At 35.4% G+C, this 15,327-nt stretch overlaps 1 protein-coding gene across 7 annotated transcripts in view; it reads right to left on the reverse strand.

Annotated features, from left to right (window-relative positions):
- ATRNL1 (attractin like 1) overlaps nucleotides 1–15,327 on the reverse strand; it is a 453,022-nt gene that overhangs the window by 371,653 nt on the left and 66,042 nt on the right. For all 7 annotated transcript variants that reach the window (XR_004972105.1, XR_004972106.1, XR_004972107.1 and 4 more), the window contains 2 exons: nucleotides 14,315–14,498; nucleotides 4,937–5,091 (listed from right to left, as the gene is read on the reverse strand). Coding sequence is in view for 4 of the 7 variants with exons in the window: in XM_036335871.1 (XP_036191764.1) it covers nucleotides 4,937–5,091; nucleotides 14,315–14,498 (339 nt within the window). In the remaining 3 variants the exon portion in view is untranslated. The remainder of the gene's footprint in view (nucleotides 1–4,936; nucleotides 5,092–14,314; nucleotides 14,499–15,327) is intronic.

Below are 15,327 nucleotides of genomic sequence, written 5' to 3' on the forward strand. Positions count from 1 at the left end.
ACCTAACCCATTCTGACTGACACAATACAATCAATGCACATTTTCCTTTACAGCTTCTTAAAGTAGCTGGCAACTGGTTTTCACTCATAAAATTGTCTGGGAAGAAAAGAATTTAATTTTTAAGCTTATGAAAAGCTAGTTGAGGGAAGCAGTTTTTGCATCCATAGACACAGTATTTCATGCTTGCTGGTATTTGCCCTCCTGCCAGAAATTCTCAACACAATGGGGAGGGAAAAGATAGAGCAGTTGTTTCGAACCGACTTTCCCTTATCCCTTCCAGCCTTTTCAATAACTACGAAACACAATGATGGGCAAGATAAATTCTGCTGCTGAGTTTTCACATTCTTGATCAGGAGTCTCTATAAAACTTAGATTGGTTTTCCTGTAAGATGTGGAAGTTATCAAACGCCTTAAAGCTCAGTATTAAATTAATATGTTGTTTACATGCAGTCTATTCCCATTCTTACATTCGAAAGTCTCTTACATTATTAATCTGTCTGACTACAACCTATAATTATGTTTTTTTCCAAGGCGAAAATATGTTTCCAGAGCACTCAGGTCATTATCACCTCATAAAGAGTTCAAGGCTGGACAAATTAAAGCAAAATCCACAGTTATTGACATCATGGAAACTGACAGGAATACCATTCCACAACCACAGAAAAGCCACACAGGATAAAGAACAAAGTGTAATATACACTCTGGAATACAGATTATTTTTAAAACATGTGCTACCAGGTGCTAATATTAATTTACAGACTGTACATTCAATACTTATAAAATCAAAAAATTAGAATTACTATTTTCGCAAACTCTAATTTCTGAAATCAGAATGTTGTGCTGTCAAACTACTGACCTATGAGGGGCCACATCATTACATTAAGAACTGGCACTGGAATTTAGATACTGGTTTATTTCATCATTATGCATAAACAGTACAAGTGGAAAATGCACATTCATTGGCAAACTTTTCTACAAAGACTCATAGTTTTTCATGAAAATATACTTCTGTAATGCTTTAAGGACACATTTTAATACAAGTTCATAAGTCAATCTTAGTTGCATACTTGAAATATGCTAAAAATAACCAAAGGTTGTGTGTACAAGACTCAAAAGTAGATGGATGTAGAGAAAATCTATTAACCATTTGAATACCTTTGTAATAAAAACCAAATTTCTGGATGTTGCCTAAAAACTTTTCCACCAGCCCTTTAATGATGGTGATTCACTGGGTTTTTCCCCAGTAGGTCAAGCCTTGCCAAGTATTCTAAACTCTAATTATCGTGTTCTCAGAGTTTCTCTCTGAGTTTTGTCTCCCGGCACTCATTCAATAAACAGTTATGTAATTTTTACTCTCTGCTAGGCAAAGTGGGCATCACTGTTTGACTTTCAATATTAATTGAAATGATTTTACAGGGTTTTAACATACAATGCTATTTCCTGTTGACTTCAATAAACAAGTCTTAATGTAATCAATTATATTGAATCATGCTTAAATTCCTAGAATAAATCCTATTTGGTCATCATTTATTATACTTTTAAAACATTGTCTCAAAATTCACTTATATTTTAAAGTATTTCCATTCATGAAACTCTCTCACTTGTAAACTGTTAAAATCTTCCATCAAATCACCTAAGTGACACTCAGGAGGTGTGAAAAACAAACTTCCCCATTCCTTTTGACCCACTGACCCTAGCAAACTAACTTTTATGACAATATTTACTCTCCACAGCCAACTGGTTTCAAACTATAAATATCTCTAATGACCAACTCAGCGGGTATGTTTTTCCCATTGCACCTTTAGCCTCATTATGTACCAGAAGGTTATCTTTACCAGGAAGATCATTTAGTCTTCAACCAAGTGCAATAATAATACCACTAACAATAACAAACATTTTAAAGTTTTCAGATTTAAAATCTGACTTCAAGCTAGATTCACAAACTAGAAGATTAAGTAGTACATCGTGGTGTGTGTTATAATCCATCCAGTCTTGCTCACCAGCCGTGGCCCTTAGCAGCTGCACTCTGGTCACTTTTTAAAATGTAGCTGTCCAGTGTCTAACGTAAGAGAATCAAATTATATAGCTTTTGCCCGCTACAACCTTCAAATGAGATGCCAAGATACAGGCATGTTTGAAAACCACCATGTGCTTCTCCATCTAGCATGTATAATGTAATGAGAACTATGAGGGCAAGGTTATCCTCAAAGATTAACACTATTCACTATTTAAAATTTACTGTGGCAGTAAGGTTGAAATAGTACATTTTACAGCAATGAAAAATTAGTATGAGCACAAATATTCCTATTTGTTTAAACATGATATAACACAAGGCAATCAGCTTAAGTGTTCAGGTGCATTCCAGGTAAATATGCCATAGAAGTCCTAGGGAACTGTACCAAAATTAAAGTCCTAGGGCACTGGACCACAGAGAAAAATTAGCAAGACGGCCTTTTCTTTCTTTTCAAAACAGATTTAGTTTATGGGTTCATTATGCAATGACTGTATTTTATTTCCACAAAATATACTGCATAAGGAAAACAAATTACTTTAGAAGGCATATCCTGAAATCTGAAAAACGTTTCCCAGGAAAATATTCCAACATTCGATGCTACAAAACTAAGAAGAATAAATACAGATTTTAGGGGGGAAATTTACTGGGAACTCAACAGACATAATCCAATGAGATCAAATAAAAATATTTATCCTATGTTGAATTGTATGCTTGTATTATGTTTTTGTTGTTAGTGTAAGCACAGGGCAAAAAAAAATCCTGTTAAATTATAATGCTATTTAAAATATGTTATTCTTCCTTTAATCTGAACATTTGCTTGAAAAATGAAACTGATATTTGATTCTATCTTTCCACAGTATTAAGAGACATCATTAAACATAATGTGCCTGATAATTTGTTACCAAAATTAAGAACATACTTTGGACCCAACCAAACAACACAGTATATTCAAGTGAAAAGACTAGCACAAGTTTCAGCCGTTACAAAAGCTAGATCCGCTGCTTACTATCCACATAGCTTGGGCAATTAATTGCCTTTCACTCTCTTCAGCTTAATATTCTGGAAATAAGTTTAACACCTCATTACAAGGTTATTAGAGAGGTTACAGATATTAGCATATAGAGCCCTAACCCTTAGCATAGTGCCTAGCTCTCAGAAGACACTTAGTAAAGAGTGATTAGAATACAGATAATCTGATCTCCCTCTCGCTCTCTCTCCCTCTCTCTCTCTCCCCCCCTCTCTCTCCCGCCCTTTCTCCTTCTCCTTCTCTCCCTCTCTCCATCTCTGAAACTAACACCTCAATGTTTTCCCACCTCAGCAAGCTTTTTTCATACATAAAGCCTAGAATACAATAACCACAAACACTATGGAAGGAATTAAACTCCCAATACGTGAACTACAAAAAGAGCTTAAGAATTTTTTCATTAAAGTACAGAAAGTGAGTGGAAGTTTCTAGAATCTTCTGCAAAAATTAAAGTTCAAAATCTCATTTTACAGATTTTTAATAACAATAAAATTCTACACTTTTCCTATGGTTGTTTTTTTTTTTTTTTCTTATAAGAAAAGCAAACAAAACTTTCATCTACCCACAGAGAACTAAGCTTACTGTCTCATCGCCACAGGCAAAGCAGTATGTCGACAGTCCCAGCCAGCAGTGAAAGCTCACAAGCCAGCCTCCTTCAGTACTTCACCTGCTCTGTTTTTTTGGATCCCAGGCTGATTTATAAGCCTTCGAAAGGCCGACACAATCCCGTTTCCATCATGAATCATCACTTCAAATTATTATTTCAAAAAAGTAAATATTTAATTATTTAGGATCTAAAAATCCTGAAGACACATTCTTTATAAAGATTACTCACAGACGACACTCAGCTTAGAGTTAAAATGCATACTTAACTTTATTATTAGGAATTACTTTCTTCCAAACAAACTTATAATAGTTTAAAATCATAGTGTTTATTAAGAGTCTTAATTTTCTTTATATGCTACCTCTTAAAATAATTTTCCAAAGTAGATTATGTGCCTTTGTGGTGTTTAAAAGCAAAAGTATACTTCTTACATCTATTGAATGTGTTATTCTTTGGTCTCTTTTATTTTTACTTATCAAAATGACTCTTAACAGCTTAAAATTGGTATATTACTTTACACCATCAATGAAATGTGCTCTAAAGCATTACTAACTATATTTTAAATATCAGCTAGGTTTTATCTAAAATATGATATACAAAGAAAATATGTTTTCACTACAATAGTCTACTGCATAGCTTAATTTAGTCTTTCAATAAATATATTCATTTAATATTCAGAAATTGGTAGGACTAGAGATAGCAGAATTAAAATTAAATAAATTGTATTAATGCACTGTATTTTGGTTCTCTGCAAAAGATTATTCCATTACTTCCATTCCTAGTTCTGTTTCCATTTTGTCCAAAATCATATTTCTTTAGCTCCACTATCTCTATATTCCTTTCTCTAATTCTATCAGCTTTCTATACCAAGTACATATATCTTTTGAGTTTAGTTTAAATGCACCTTTACTTATCCCCACTATATCTAAAATGCTTGCTTTACTACTATTTATAACTTAATTTGATAGTGCTCTATATCTACCCTTTATCAAAACTAATGGTAACAGTCAAACAAAATAGACTGATACAGTGCTCATGTAGTAATATGATAGAGAAGAGCCTTCAACAAAGACATTCAAACCAAACTTCTCAATTCCCCTGTCTCCACCACTGATTCACCCCCGTCCAACTATTCTCCTGGCTTTATACTCCTACTATGCTGGATTTAGAGAGAATTACACTCATGGTGTCACTGAATTTATCTCCCTAAAATGGCATATACACATGCTGTCAAGTAATGTATTTGAAAAAATTCTGATATTTCCTACTTTATACAATCCTAACAGATACATACCTATGTCATATGCCAGGAAATCGGCAGAAAAACATTTTGCACCGTTACTCAAGGAAGTGTCATTATGGGTATTTCCTCCAAAAATAAGCATAGCTCCATTGATAAGAACAGCTGAATGAAGGTATCTGGCAAACCCACTTTCTTTCAATATAGTCCTACAGGATAAAATTTAAAAATGTATTACAAAAGATAAAAAGACCTCCCTAATTTTATATATATATATATATATATTATATAAAGGATCTAATTTGCATATAGAATTTTCCTTGGAAGTGTGGAATAACATGCTCAATTTTTAATAAATGTGTCCTCTAAACTTAGTATTTAAAAAAATATAAATGGCCTCTAAATTTCATATTTTTAGAAAGATATTTCTAGATTCATAGTACCTTAAGATGCTTTGACGAAGCACAGTGTTAAACATAATTGCTAATGATTTTATAATAATTTATATTTTTAGTTTTGTTTTCATTTATAAAAGTAGGAAACAAGTATTCTTAAAACTAGAGGACCAATATCGTCAGTTTTAAATACCAAATAAAAAATTAAATATAATAACTTTACTCTAAACTATATTGTTAAAACTACATAACTCATATGGATCCCATATACACCTTTAACTTCTTAAGTATAATATAACATACAGAAAAGGAGATCTATCATAAGTCTAAAGTTCAATGAATTCTCACAGGATGAACATAACTAAGTAACCAGCGCTCAGATTTACATTATATATATATATATATCTCCACTATTCTGATGTAGCAAAGATTCGCACTGCTATCTTTGTACTTTACAAAATGGAATCATATATTTTGTATTCATATGTATATTCTGTTGCTCAAGACTGTTTTTGAGCTACATTCATATGTTGGGTATAACTGAAAATCACAATGATTTTTGAGAATCATTACAAATAATATAAATGTTATTTTATTTAATTAAAGTACAACTGAGAAAAAATGCTACCAATATATTCTCACCATCATATTTCACCTGAATGAGCTGATATATAATAAAGGTACATGAGGATATGAATCAATGCTTCATAAATGCCCTAAATAAATCCCTGGTACAAAAAAATCAGAATGTAAACAGTACGTATAATCTAGTTAGCAAGGTATATACAGTATATCAAAAACCATGGGCTATAATACCAATTAATGGTTAAAAAATATGGAGCAGACTTCCAGCATGGCAATATAAGGAGTTCAACAAACATTCTCCCCTAGGAAAGAACTATAATTCATCAAAAAGATTAAAAAAAAACCATTAAGGGTCCAAACATTTTTACTAAGAGCAACCATAAATATTTACTCAAGAATATCTACTAAATTTTAATAAGAACAACAGACCATTATTTCTAACCCATTGCCTGCTCCCACCCTCCCCCCCACACCCCCCCAGCACAGACCAGTTCCCCCCAAGCAGGCATGTAGAGCGAAGAACAGAGAACCCCTCCACCCTCAGCTCCTAGTCCAGGCCACTGGATCTAACAGGAAAGGAATGGCAATGCTTCTCATGTCCGCAACTCTGGGTGGCAGTTCTACTCAAGGAGGAAGCATGAGAGGTCTGAGTGCTCATCCTCTAAATCAAAGGGTGGCAGCTAAACACCAGGCCCAGCAGGCTAAGAACACCAGGGCCGCGCAGTCTTCACCCCTCCTCACCTACTGGGCAGAGGTCCGTGCCAAAGAGGCCAGCTGAGAAGAGCAAAGGCTACCACCCCCACCCAGTGCCCCGCACAAAGAGCAGTGGTGTCAGACCAACGGGAACAGGTTACTAATCCCACCTACAATTTCACAAACTGGCACAGAGATCTTCCAAGAGAACTGACTTGATATGGAACAGAGAGGGTGGGAAAGTTAAGGGAACGGTCAAAAACCAGGGAGGTTTTCCTGGGTAGCAATTAAAGAGATGGCTGCTAGCTCCATGAGAACCATAGCTCAAAGACCAGGTAAAAGTTTACCTGAAGGAGGGGGGATGGGGAGAGGAAGATGAGGACAGCTAATAAGAGCCCAACAGGGACTGAAATTGAAACCAAATGGACTGTGGAACAATTTATGCCCCAAAGCATTGTTGAAAGTTCCAGTGGTTCTCAACCTTCTGGCCCTTTAAATACAGTTCCTCATGTTGTGACCCAACCATAAAATTATTTTCGTTGCTACTTCATAACTGTAATGTTGCTACTGTGATGAATCGTAATGTAAATATCTGATATGCAGGATGGTCTTAGGCGACCCCTGTGAAAGGGTCGTTCGACCACCAAAGGGGTCACGACCCACAGTTTGAGAACCGCTGGTTGAAACTGAGAGAGCAATCAGTGAGGAATCAGTGGAAGCTGTCTGGTGATGTGACACAAGCAGAGACAGAGCTAAACGGGGAAGTCAGGGGGGAGTCAAGGAGCCCTGCTGAAGTTACCGCCATCCCAGGGAGACTATGTGCATCGATCGCCCCCAGCTTGCCTCCTCCCAGGAGCAACATCACTGGATGGTGCATTTCGAGGAGGAAAGAGACTTTGCTAAAAGAGTCCAGCCAGGTCACTACACAAATAAAATTACAACAGCCCCAGGGAGTGGGGGAGTCACAGAATCAGGATCTAGAGTTGCTACACTCTATTACCTAAAATGTCTAGTTTTCAGGGTAATCTATTACACGCAGCGAAGAAGGGAAGTGAGACCCAGATGGAGGGAGAAAGAGAACAGAAATGCCTTGAGAGGGCCCAGATGTCGGATGAGCAAAAGAAGACTTCAAGGCAGCTATTATAAATATCAGAATTATGTTACTAATACATTCACAAGCTTAAAGGCAATGTCTGCCGACCAGACACTAAAGGAAGTTAGTTCTTCAGTCTTCAATCACTTATTCCAATGCAGAGTGCTGGCAAAGGCAATTATGTAATTAGAAAACGAAGTAGGATGCACAGTTCTTTTCCTAATAAATGTGAAAAGCAGTTGTGACAAACCAGTACATATATAATTGGTCTGTTGAGCTTGTAACATACAGAAATATAATACACCAGGAGTGGGCAAAGGTAAGCTTCGAGATGTGATGCTGTTCTTTTGAGTCAATAAAGCTATCATAATCATCATAACCTGCATGTCTTTTTCCATATAAACAACTATAAACCTACTTTTGCCCACCCTGTTTTTGACAATGAGAGCACAAAGGGAGGGATGGAAGTAAAGCTCTGTTAACGTAAGGAAATGATGCCACATAGTAACACAAATCAACAAAAACAAATGATCAAATAAGCCCGCAAAAATATTCAATAACTTGTACGTATATGAAACAAGACTAAATAAGAACATGTACACTAGAATTATTCATGATAGCAAAAACCGGCACAGCCCAAATATCCACCCACAGGGGAATCGAGAATTTTTGAAGGTGCTATGTTCCCACAGTAAGGGTATCTCACACAGGACAATTCTGCCAGCAACCCTATCATTCTTCCCTAACCCACTCACCATTCCTCCCTCCTAAATGACCATTCTGGACTTTGTCTTCTCCCATCCAACCTCAGTCTTCTAATAAATATCACCCATTCTCGCTCTCAACTGATAATCCCACTTCCTCTTTCACCAAGAATAAAAAAAAAAAAATCAAAACTTCCACAAACTCTCATCCATCTACCCACTTATCTGCAACTGCATTCATATAACCTACCTGCCCTCCTAATCCTATGAATAAACTGTCTAGGCTCCTAGAGGCCAGCCTGTGTCCACTAGGCCCACTGCTACTTGTTTTCTCAAGTACATCCTGCTGGAAAGTTCTTCCCTTTCTTGCACCAGTATTTTTAACATCATCTTGATCTTTCCTAACAGCCAACGAATTATTTCTCCAATATTGAAAAAAAAAAAACCTCTCTTGTCCTCACCTACCTGACCCTCTTTTACCCTATTTCTCTCCTTCCCTTCTAACTAAGCTCCTCAGAAAAGTTGTCAATACTTTTCTCCAATTCCTCTTCTCCCATCCTGACTAGACTCAGGACAATCAGAATGTCACCCTACCACTCCACAGGAACTTCTCCCATCGAGGTCAGCAAAACACCAGTTTGCCAGGTTCTGTGAGCCTTTCTTAATCCTCACGTCACCTTGCCTTTCAGCAGCTCCTGACAAGCTTTCTCTCCTTTGAAACCCACTCCTGGCTTGTAGGACACGCTTTCCTGGTTTCAGGCTAACTCACTAACTGCTTACTCTCAGTCTCTTTTTCTGATTGTTCATCCTTCTCTCTCCGAGCAGAAACGAAGTATCCAGATGCCCAAACGCCTATATCCAGCCACCTAGTGTGCATGTCCACTAGGATGTGTAACATGTAGCTCAAATGAAATAAACCTAAAACCGAGCTTCCAAATCTTCCTTCACACCAAACCGACTCCTGCGACAAAATTCTTCATCTCCATTAACGCCGATGCCATGCTTTCAGGTCTTCCAAGGCCTGATTCCACTCTCGCTCCTCTCCCTCTTCCACTCGATTCCCAATCCCTTAGTCTATGCAATCTGTGGGCTCTGCCGAGAGAATATATTGAGAATCCAACCAATTCTCATCACCTGCACATTGCCTCCCTGGTCCCAGACACTATCATCTGTTTCTTCAATTATTGCAATAGTCTCCTAAATGGTCCTCTTGCTTCTGCTCCTGTATCATAATCACAGCACAGCAGCCAAAGTGACCTGTAAAGACCTAAGTCAGAGCATTTCGCATCTCTACTCAAAGCCCTCCACTGGCTTCCCATATCAGAGTAAAAGTCGCAATCTCTATCATGACCCCTAGGACTCTGGAAGACAGGGTTCCCCGTTCCCACTCTCGGGTCATTTTCTCCCACTTCACCCAATCCACTCTAAGACCCTTTAACCCAGCAGTACTGGCCCCCTGGCTATTCCAAAGGACAAGCGCAGTCCCATCTAAACCATGGCTTTTTCCTAGCTTCCTCTCTGCCCAGAACCCCTGTAGCTCAGGTGTCCACCTGGCTCATCCTCTCATCTCCTCCATGCCTTTACCCAAATGTGTTCTCAGTGATGTCTTCTCGTACCACCCTATTTAAATGTAACAACCTAAAAACCCCTATCCTTTTTCCATGCTTTCTTCTTTCTCCATAGTATTTATTATCATTTAAGATACATTTTACTTATTTCCATTTTGTCTGCCTCTCCTTATTAAAATATATTTTCAAAAGATAAAGTTGATGTTTAAACAGCTCCCTAAGAAAAGCATGCAATGTTAAACAATACATGCAAAACTCCAAAACTGACAAGCTAACGATGTGTTTGCAAATACACAGAAGGGTAAAAAACCTATAAAGAAAAGCAATGAAACAATGAATACAACAGGAATATGGTTACCTCTTTGGGGGATAATGAAGGGAGAGCCAACATGGAGGCACATGAGGGCTTCCTGGATATTGTAATGTCCTCTTTCTTGGCTTGGGTAGGTAGGGTGTTTACTTCATTATTGTTCTGAAACTATACATGTATGCTTTCATATAGCCTGTTGTCCATATGCAATATTTCCCAGTTTATAAAAGACCACTATGAAAAAAATAAGTACTACATGGCTCAAAATTACCTTAAAAGGTAAAGCTATAGAAATAAATATTTCTTTAAGTGATCAATATGTGATTTTAACCAGGCATTCCAAATCTTGTAACATATCTTGCTGGTTATAAAGACAACAATTATTTCACCTATATAAATATTTTATACTCATTTTAATAAATACCCCCTGCTGTACTATTCCTTCATTGTGTGTATTTCTATTATTTCCTACATATACATGTAGGATAAAATTTTAAGTTATCTGTCTCCTTTACTGAGGAAGTCTTAGGATTATTTCTAATACAGTGTTTGATACAGAGTTAATGATTTTTGTTGAAAAGATTTCAGACACTCATTATGCAGAGAAATAAGCAAGGATGAACATCATGAATAGTATGTTCATCAGTATTTACTAAAATTTAAGTTAACTAATAAAATTTATAAAATTTTTGTTTCACTTTCCAAAACCTGACAACTACGTTTTTAGAGAAATCAAAAAAAAACTCACAATAAAGTAATAAAATAGCTGTGAAAAATTAAGTGTAAAAAACAACAACCTCCCATTGCATCACATTTAAAGAGCTAGAAAAAATCATTTTTAATAATATTTCATTGGTTGTAGGATTTTAGGATAATGGCTCTTTTTTTAGCCACCTAATGACACCATGTCTTCTAGATTTCATTTTTTTCAAGTGTTGCTCTTTTATATGCCTTTAATTACCTTTGGCTTCTTTAAAATTTTTCTCTTCCTATTTGGGATACTATCAGGTTTACTGTGATATTTCTAAGCATAAGGTTCTTTGTACTTATCCTACTTGGTGCTCATGGAACTTCTTCCATTTGTGACTGGATGTCTTGTCACTTTTGAAAATTATCAGTATTAAGACTTGAAACAGTGTTGTATATCATTTTCTCACTCCTCTTCTAGATTCCAGCTACATGCATGGTAGACCATTTCCACATGTCCCTTCTAATGCTTCCCCTCTTTAATTTTTTATTTTTGTCTTTCTGTATTTCAGTACAGGTTTTCCTTGACCTATCTTCCATTTCATTAATTCTCCTCTTGGCTGTGTCTAGATTGCTGTTAAACCCATCCAAAGAATTCTTAATTCACTTAATGTATTTTTCATTGGTATAATTTCCATTTGATTCTTTTAGTAAAGGTTTCTAGTTGTCTACCTTATATTTTAATTCCTTGAAAATAAAGTTCTAATCATTTTAAAGTTTCAGAAAACACTGTTGTCCTTCAGGTGTGTTTATAATAGCTATTTTTTTCCAATTTTTGTTTTTTTCCTAAGTGTTTTTTAAATTTTATACCAGATATTGCACATGATATTAATGAAGAAATAATTTGAGGCTCTGTGCATTATTATCTTCCTCAAGCGAGAATTGACTTTTGCTCTGCCAACTAGTTAGGCTATGCACAGATCACCATAATCCAATGAAAAACTGTGATGATTCAAGGTGAGCTTATCCTACTAGTAGGTTTAGAACTTCAGGGAGCAGACTAAATCCTTAAGTATATAGCCAGACCCCTCTTCCTTAGCACATGTGAAAATTCAATTTTGCTCTTCCACACTGATTGACAAAAGCCAAGATCAGTTTCTCAGTTTTCAGGATTTATAATTGTCTCAGGGACAAAAGTTGAACAAAATGCCAATCTTACCTCCCTGGACATTCTACCTCTCCTAGATCTTGATCCACAAATTCTCAGTTCCTTAACAGTTAACTGATGCCTTCAAAGGATGCAATTCCTAATATTTTTTCAGTGTAAATAATAGTTCAAATAACCCATAAAATATAATTCCTCCAAATACACATTTTCTATTATTTCAACACAGTCGTATATTTACCAAACTATACCTACTAAACCATAAACCCATTTTTGATGTGGCAAAAATGTAAAATTGGTATGTACAATGGGCACATAATAGTAACATTTTAAAGTTGCATAATACTTGACAAATGAAACTGATACACACTATAATCCATGTATAGTAGCAAACTTGAAAAATAAGCAAACAAAAAGCGGAAAAACTTTAAGAATGTTACAAATAGAAAAATACCATTTTAGTTCTCACTGATAATGTTACAAATCTTTTTTTTTAAAGCAGAACCCAAGGAAATAGTAAAGGATCATATGTATCTATAACATATTTGTAATGAGGTGCTCAAAATAATTTACAAATCATTTTATTAAATTCTCCGAAGGGACAAGTATACAGTGTTACTTGTGCATATGCTAAAATTGCCAAGACTGATCATTATATTCTTCTATGCAACATTTCACTGTGGGAAATTTTCAAGTAAATAATTATGTAAGATCTGATCAAATTTCATCATGTAGTAAACAACTAACTCTCTCATTCTGATTTCATTCAAATAATACCCGTACTTCTCTTATCCATTCACTTTAATAAGTTCTTTCCCTGAGCAATACTGTGCCCATTATTATTAATGTGAACGATGCGGCCTCTATCTTGCAGAAGCAGTTATCTTTTCCTTTTTGATATGACACAGTATCTGTCATACATGCAAAAATATGTTAAGCAGGTTGGTGGTGCCTTAGTTTCTACACAATTCCTCTTTTTATTATAGCAAAAAGTCAGTAAGAAATGTTAGCAATATTAAAATAGGAAATAAAATGTAATGTATAGATTACCTAAAACAAAAAGGTATTGTATTAAGGTTAATGGTTATAAAAATATAAAGAATACTACTACGTTTTATTAGACTAAAAATAATGAAAATTAACAAGGTCACCTAAAGAAGTCTTAATTTTTTTAAATTCCATCTTTCTTCAAATAAAGTTAAAAAATAGAATATGTTTGAAACTGAAGGGGGTATAACAAATCACAATTTGGTAAAAAACTGTATTTCATTTCACATAAAGGAATGTGTGCTAAAAGTTTAAAAGAATGTGTAGTATCTTAAGAAAAAAGACACAAAGAAATCACTTCCCTGGTTAATCAATCAATAAAAAAATAATAATATTGCAAATACAAAGAGAGCATTACGGTTATGAATAGGAAATTCACTAAACAAGAAACACAAGTGGCAAATGAACACATAAAAAGACGCTTTCTCACAGTAGTAACCAGGATATATGTATTAAAATATCAGTATCATTCACACACATTACTCTGGCAGAAAGAAAATATCCCCGCCTTTATCAAGTGTTAGTGAAAATAAGGAGAAACAGGGACACTCATACCTTGCTGGTGGAAACATACATTACCGCAGCCACTTGAGGAGCAATTAGGCAACATGCAGTAAATTTGAGGACATGAATATCCTCAGATTCACCACTTCATTGTTAAATACATACCCTAGAGAAACTCTTGCATTTGTGCCTGAGCAGACCAGTATAAGATGTACACTGCAGCATTTTTATAACAACAAAAGGAAAATCTAGCTAAATGTCACAAGCTTTGTATTTCACAGAAAATGAGATAACAAAACTGAAGACATGGTTTTAAAATTTACAAGTGGCAATAAAATACGAGTGCAAAGTAGAACAAATCCCAAGACAGATAATAACAATCCTAAAAGTTTGGTAAGCAAAACTTCCTGACTGAATTAAACGTAACATCAGGCACCGATAAGCACAAGTAACTGTAATGCTTACAGGAACAGAACCACTTTAACGTCGAGCCTTACAGCAATGCTGGCTACATAGAAAATCTACCATTTTGTGCCTTTGCTGCGTAATTAAGTATCATTAGTTGCAATAAAAGAAGGCCAAGAATGTCTCCCTAAAAATATTTAATAAACACCACTATTATACAAATATAAACTATAACAGTGACACTTTCCCAACATACTTTTGGCCTCGTCTACTCACCAAGTCTTAGTGTTCACTTCATACTTATAAAGATCATCCACCAATCCATACTTGTTGCCTGGTAATGCCTTATAGCCTCCATGAACATAAATGGACTTTGTTATTTCATCATACACACTGGTATGACCATATCCACCTTGAACAATAGCGCCTTTAGTTTCTGAAACAAGCCAAGTGTTTGATGCTGTAAGAGAAAGAAGATAAATCATGAATTCCTAGTATTTAAAAATATAACTAATATGTCATCAAACCACCTACTTAATTGTAATGCCACCTTTTTATGAGTAAGATATACGTAATATTCATTTAATCAAGAAGCAATTATTAAATCTGAGCTAGTTACTATGTTAGGTGCTAGGGGTTCAAGATGAGTAAGACTGGCCTTTCTGTAGATCAAACTCTGAAATACTGAAAATGCCAAATTTATGTGTGCACGAGGAAAAAGAAAACTCTTATTCTCACATACGTTTCTGTAATTGTAAATAACTCTGGGGAAAAAGCTGTAATAAATAGTTTCTGAGCGCCTACTATGTAAAGGCTCTGAGTTAGTCACTGATATTACAAATACAAAAAAGGATGTGATCTCTGCCCGTAACAATTTCTGTGCTGTCCTTTATCACTTCAAACAGGCATTAAATGATAAAAGAATAAATCCCTGGAACATCAGAAAAGGTCAATAAATACAGCAGAAATATGAGTACACACGACCTTTGCACTGAGATTTCTAAATAATAACTGATGAAGAAAACAAAAATTATAACATCATCTGGTACTCAAGCCAATGGTATTAAAAAGTGGGGAAGATGAGGGAATCTAAATGAAAGTAAGGCTGCCATACTTCCCTTGATGGTTTAAAATGTTGATACTAGACGATTATGATTACATGTGTGTATTTTTATAACCAGAGCAATTTCTAAAAAAACTATACAAAGAGATACACTCAAGAATAGTACAAGTATACCAAGATAAAATTCTAAGTTGTTTAAGAAGAAAGAAAGCAGAAACAGAGGCAC

The sequence above is a fragment of the Myotis myotis genome, unplaced genomic scaffold (genome assembly GCF_014108235.1).
Source record: "Myotis myotis isolate mMyoMyo1 unplaced genomic scaffold, mMyoMyo1.p scaffold_m19_p_15, whole genome shotgun sequence".
Lineage (NCBI taxonomy): Eukaryota > Metazoa > Chordata > Mammalia > Chiroptera > Vespertilionidae > Myotis > Myotis myotis.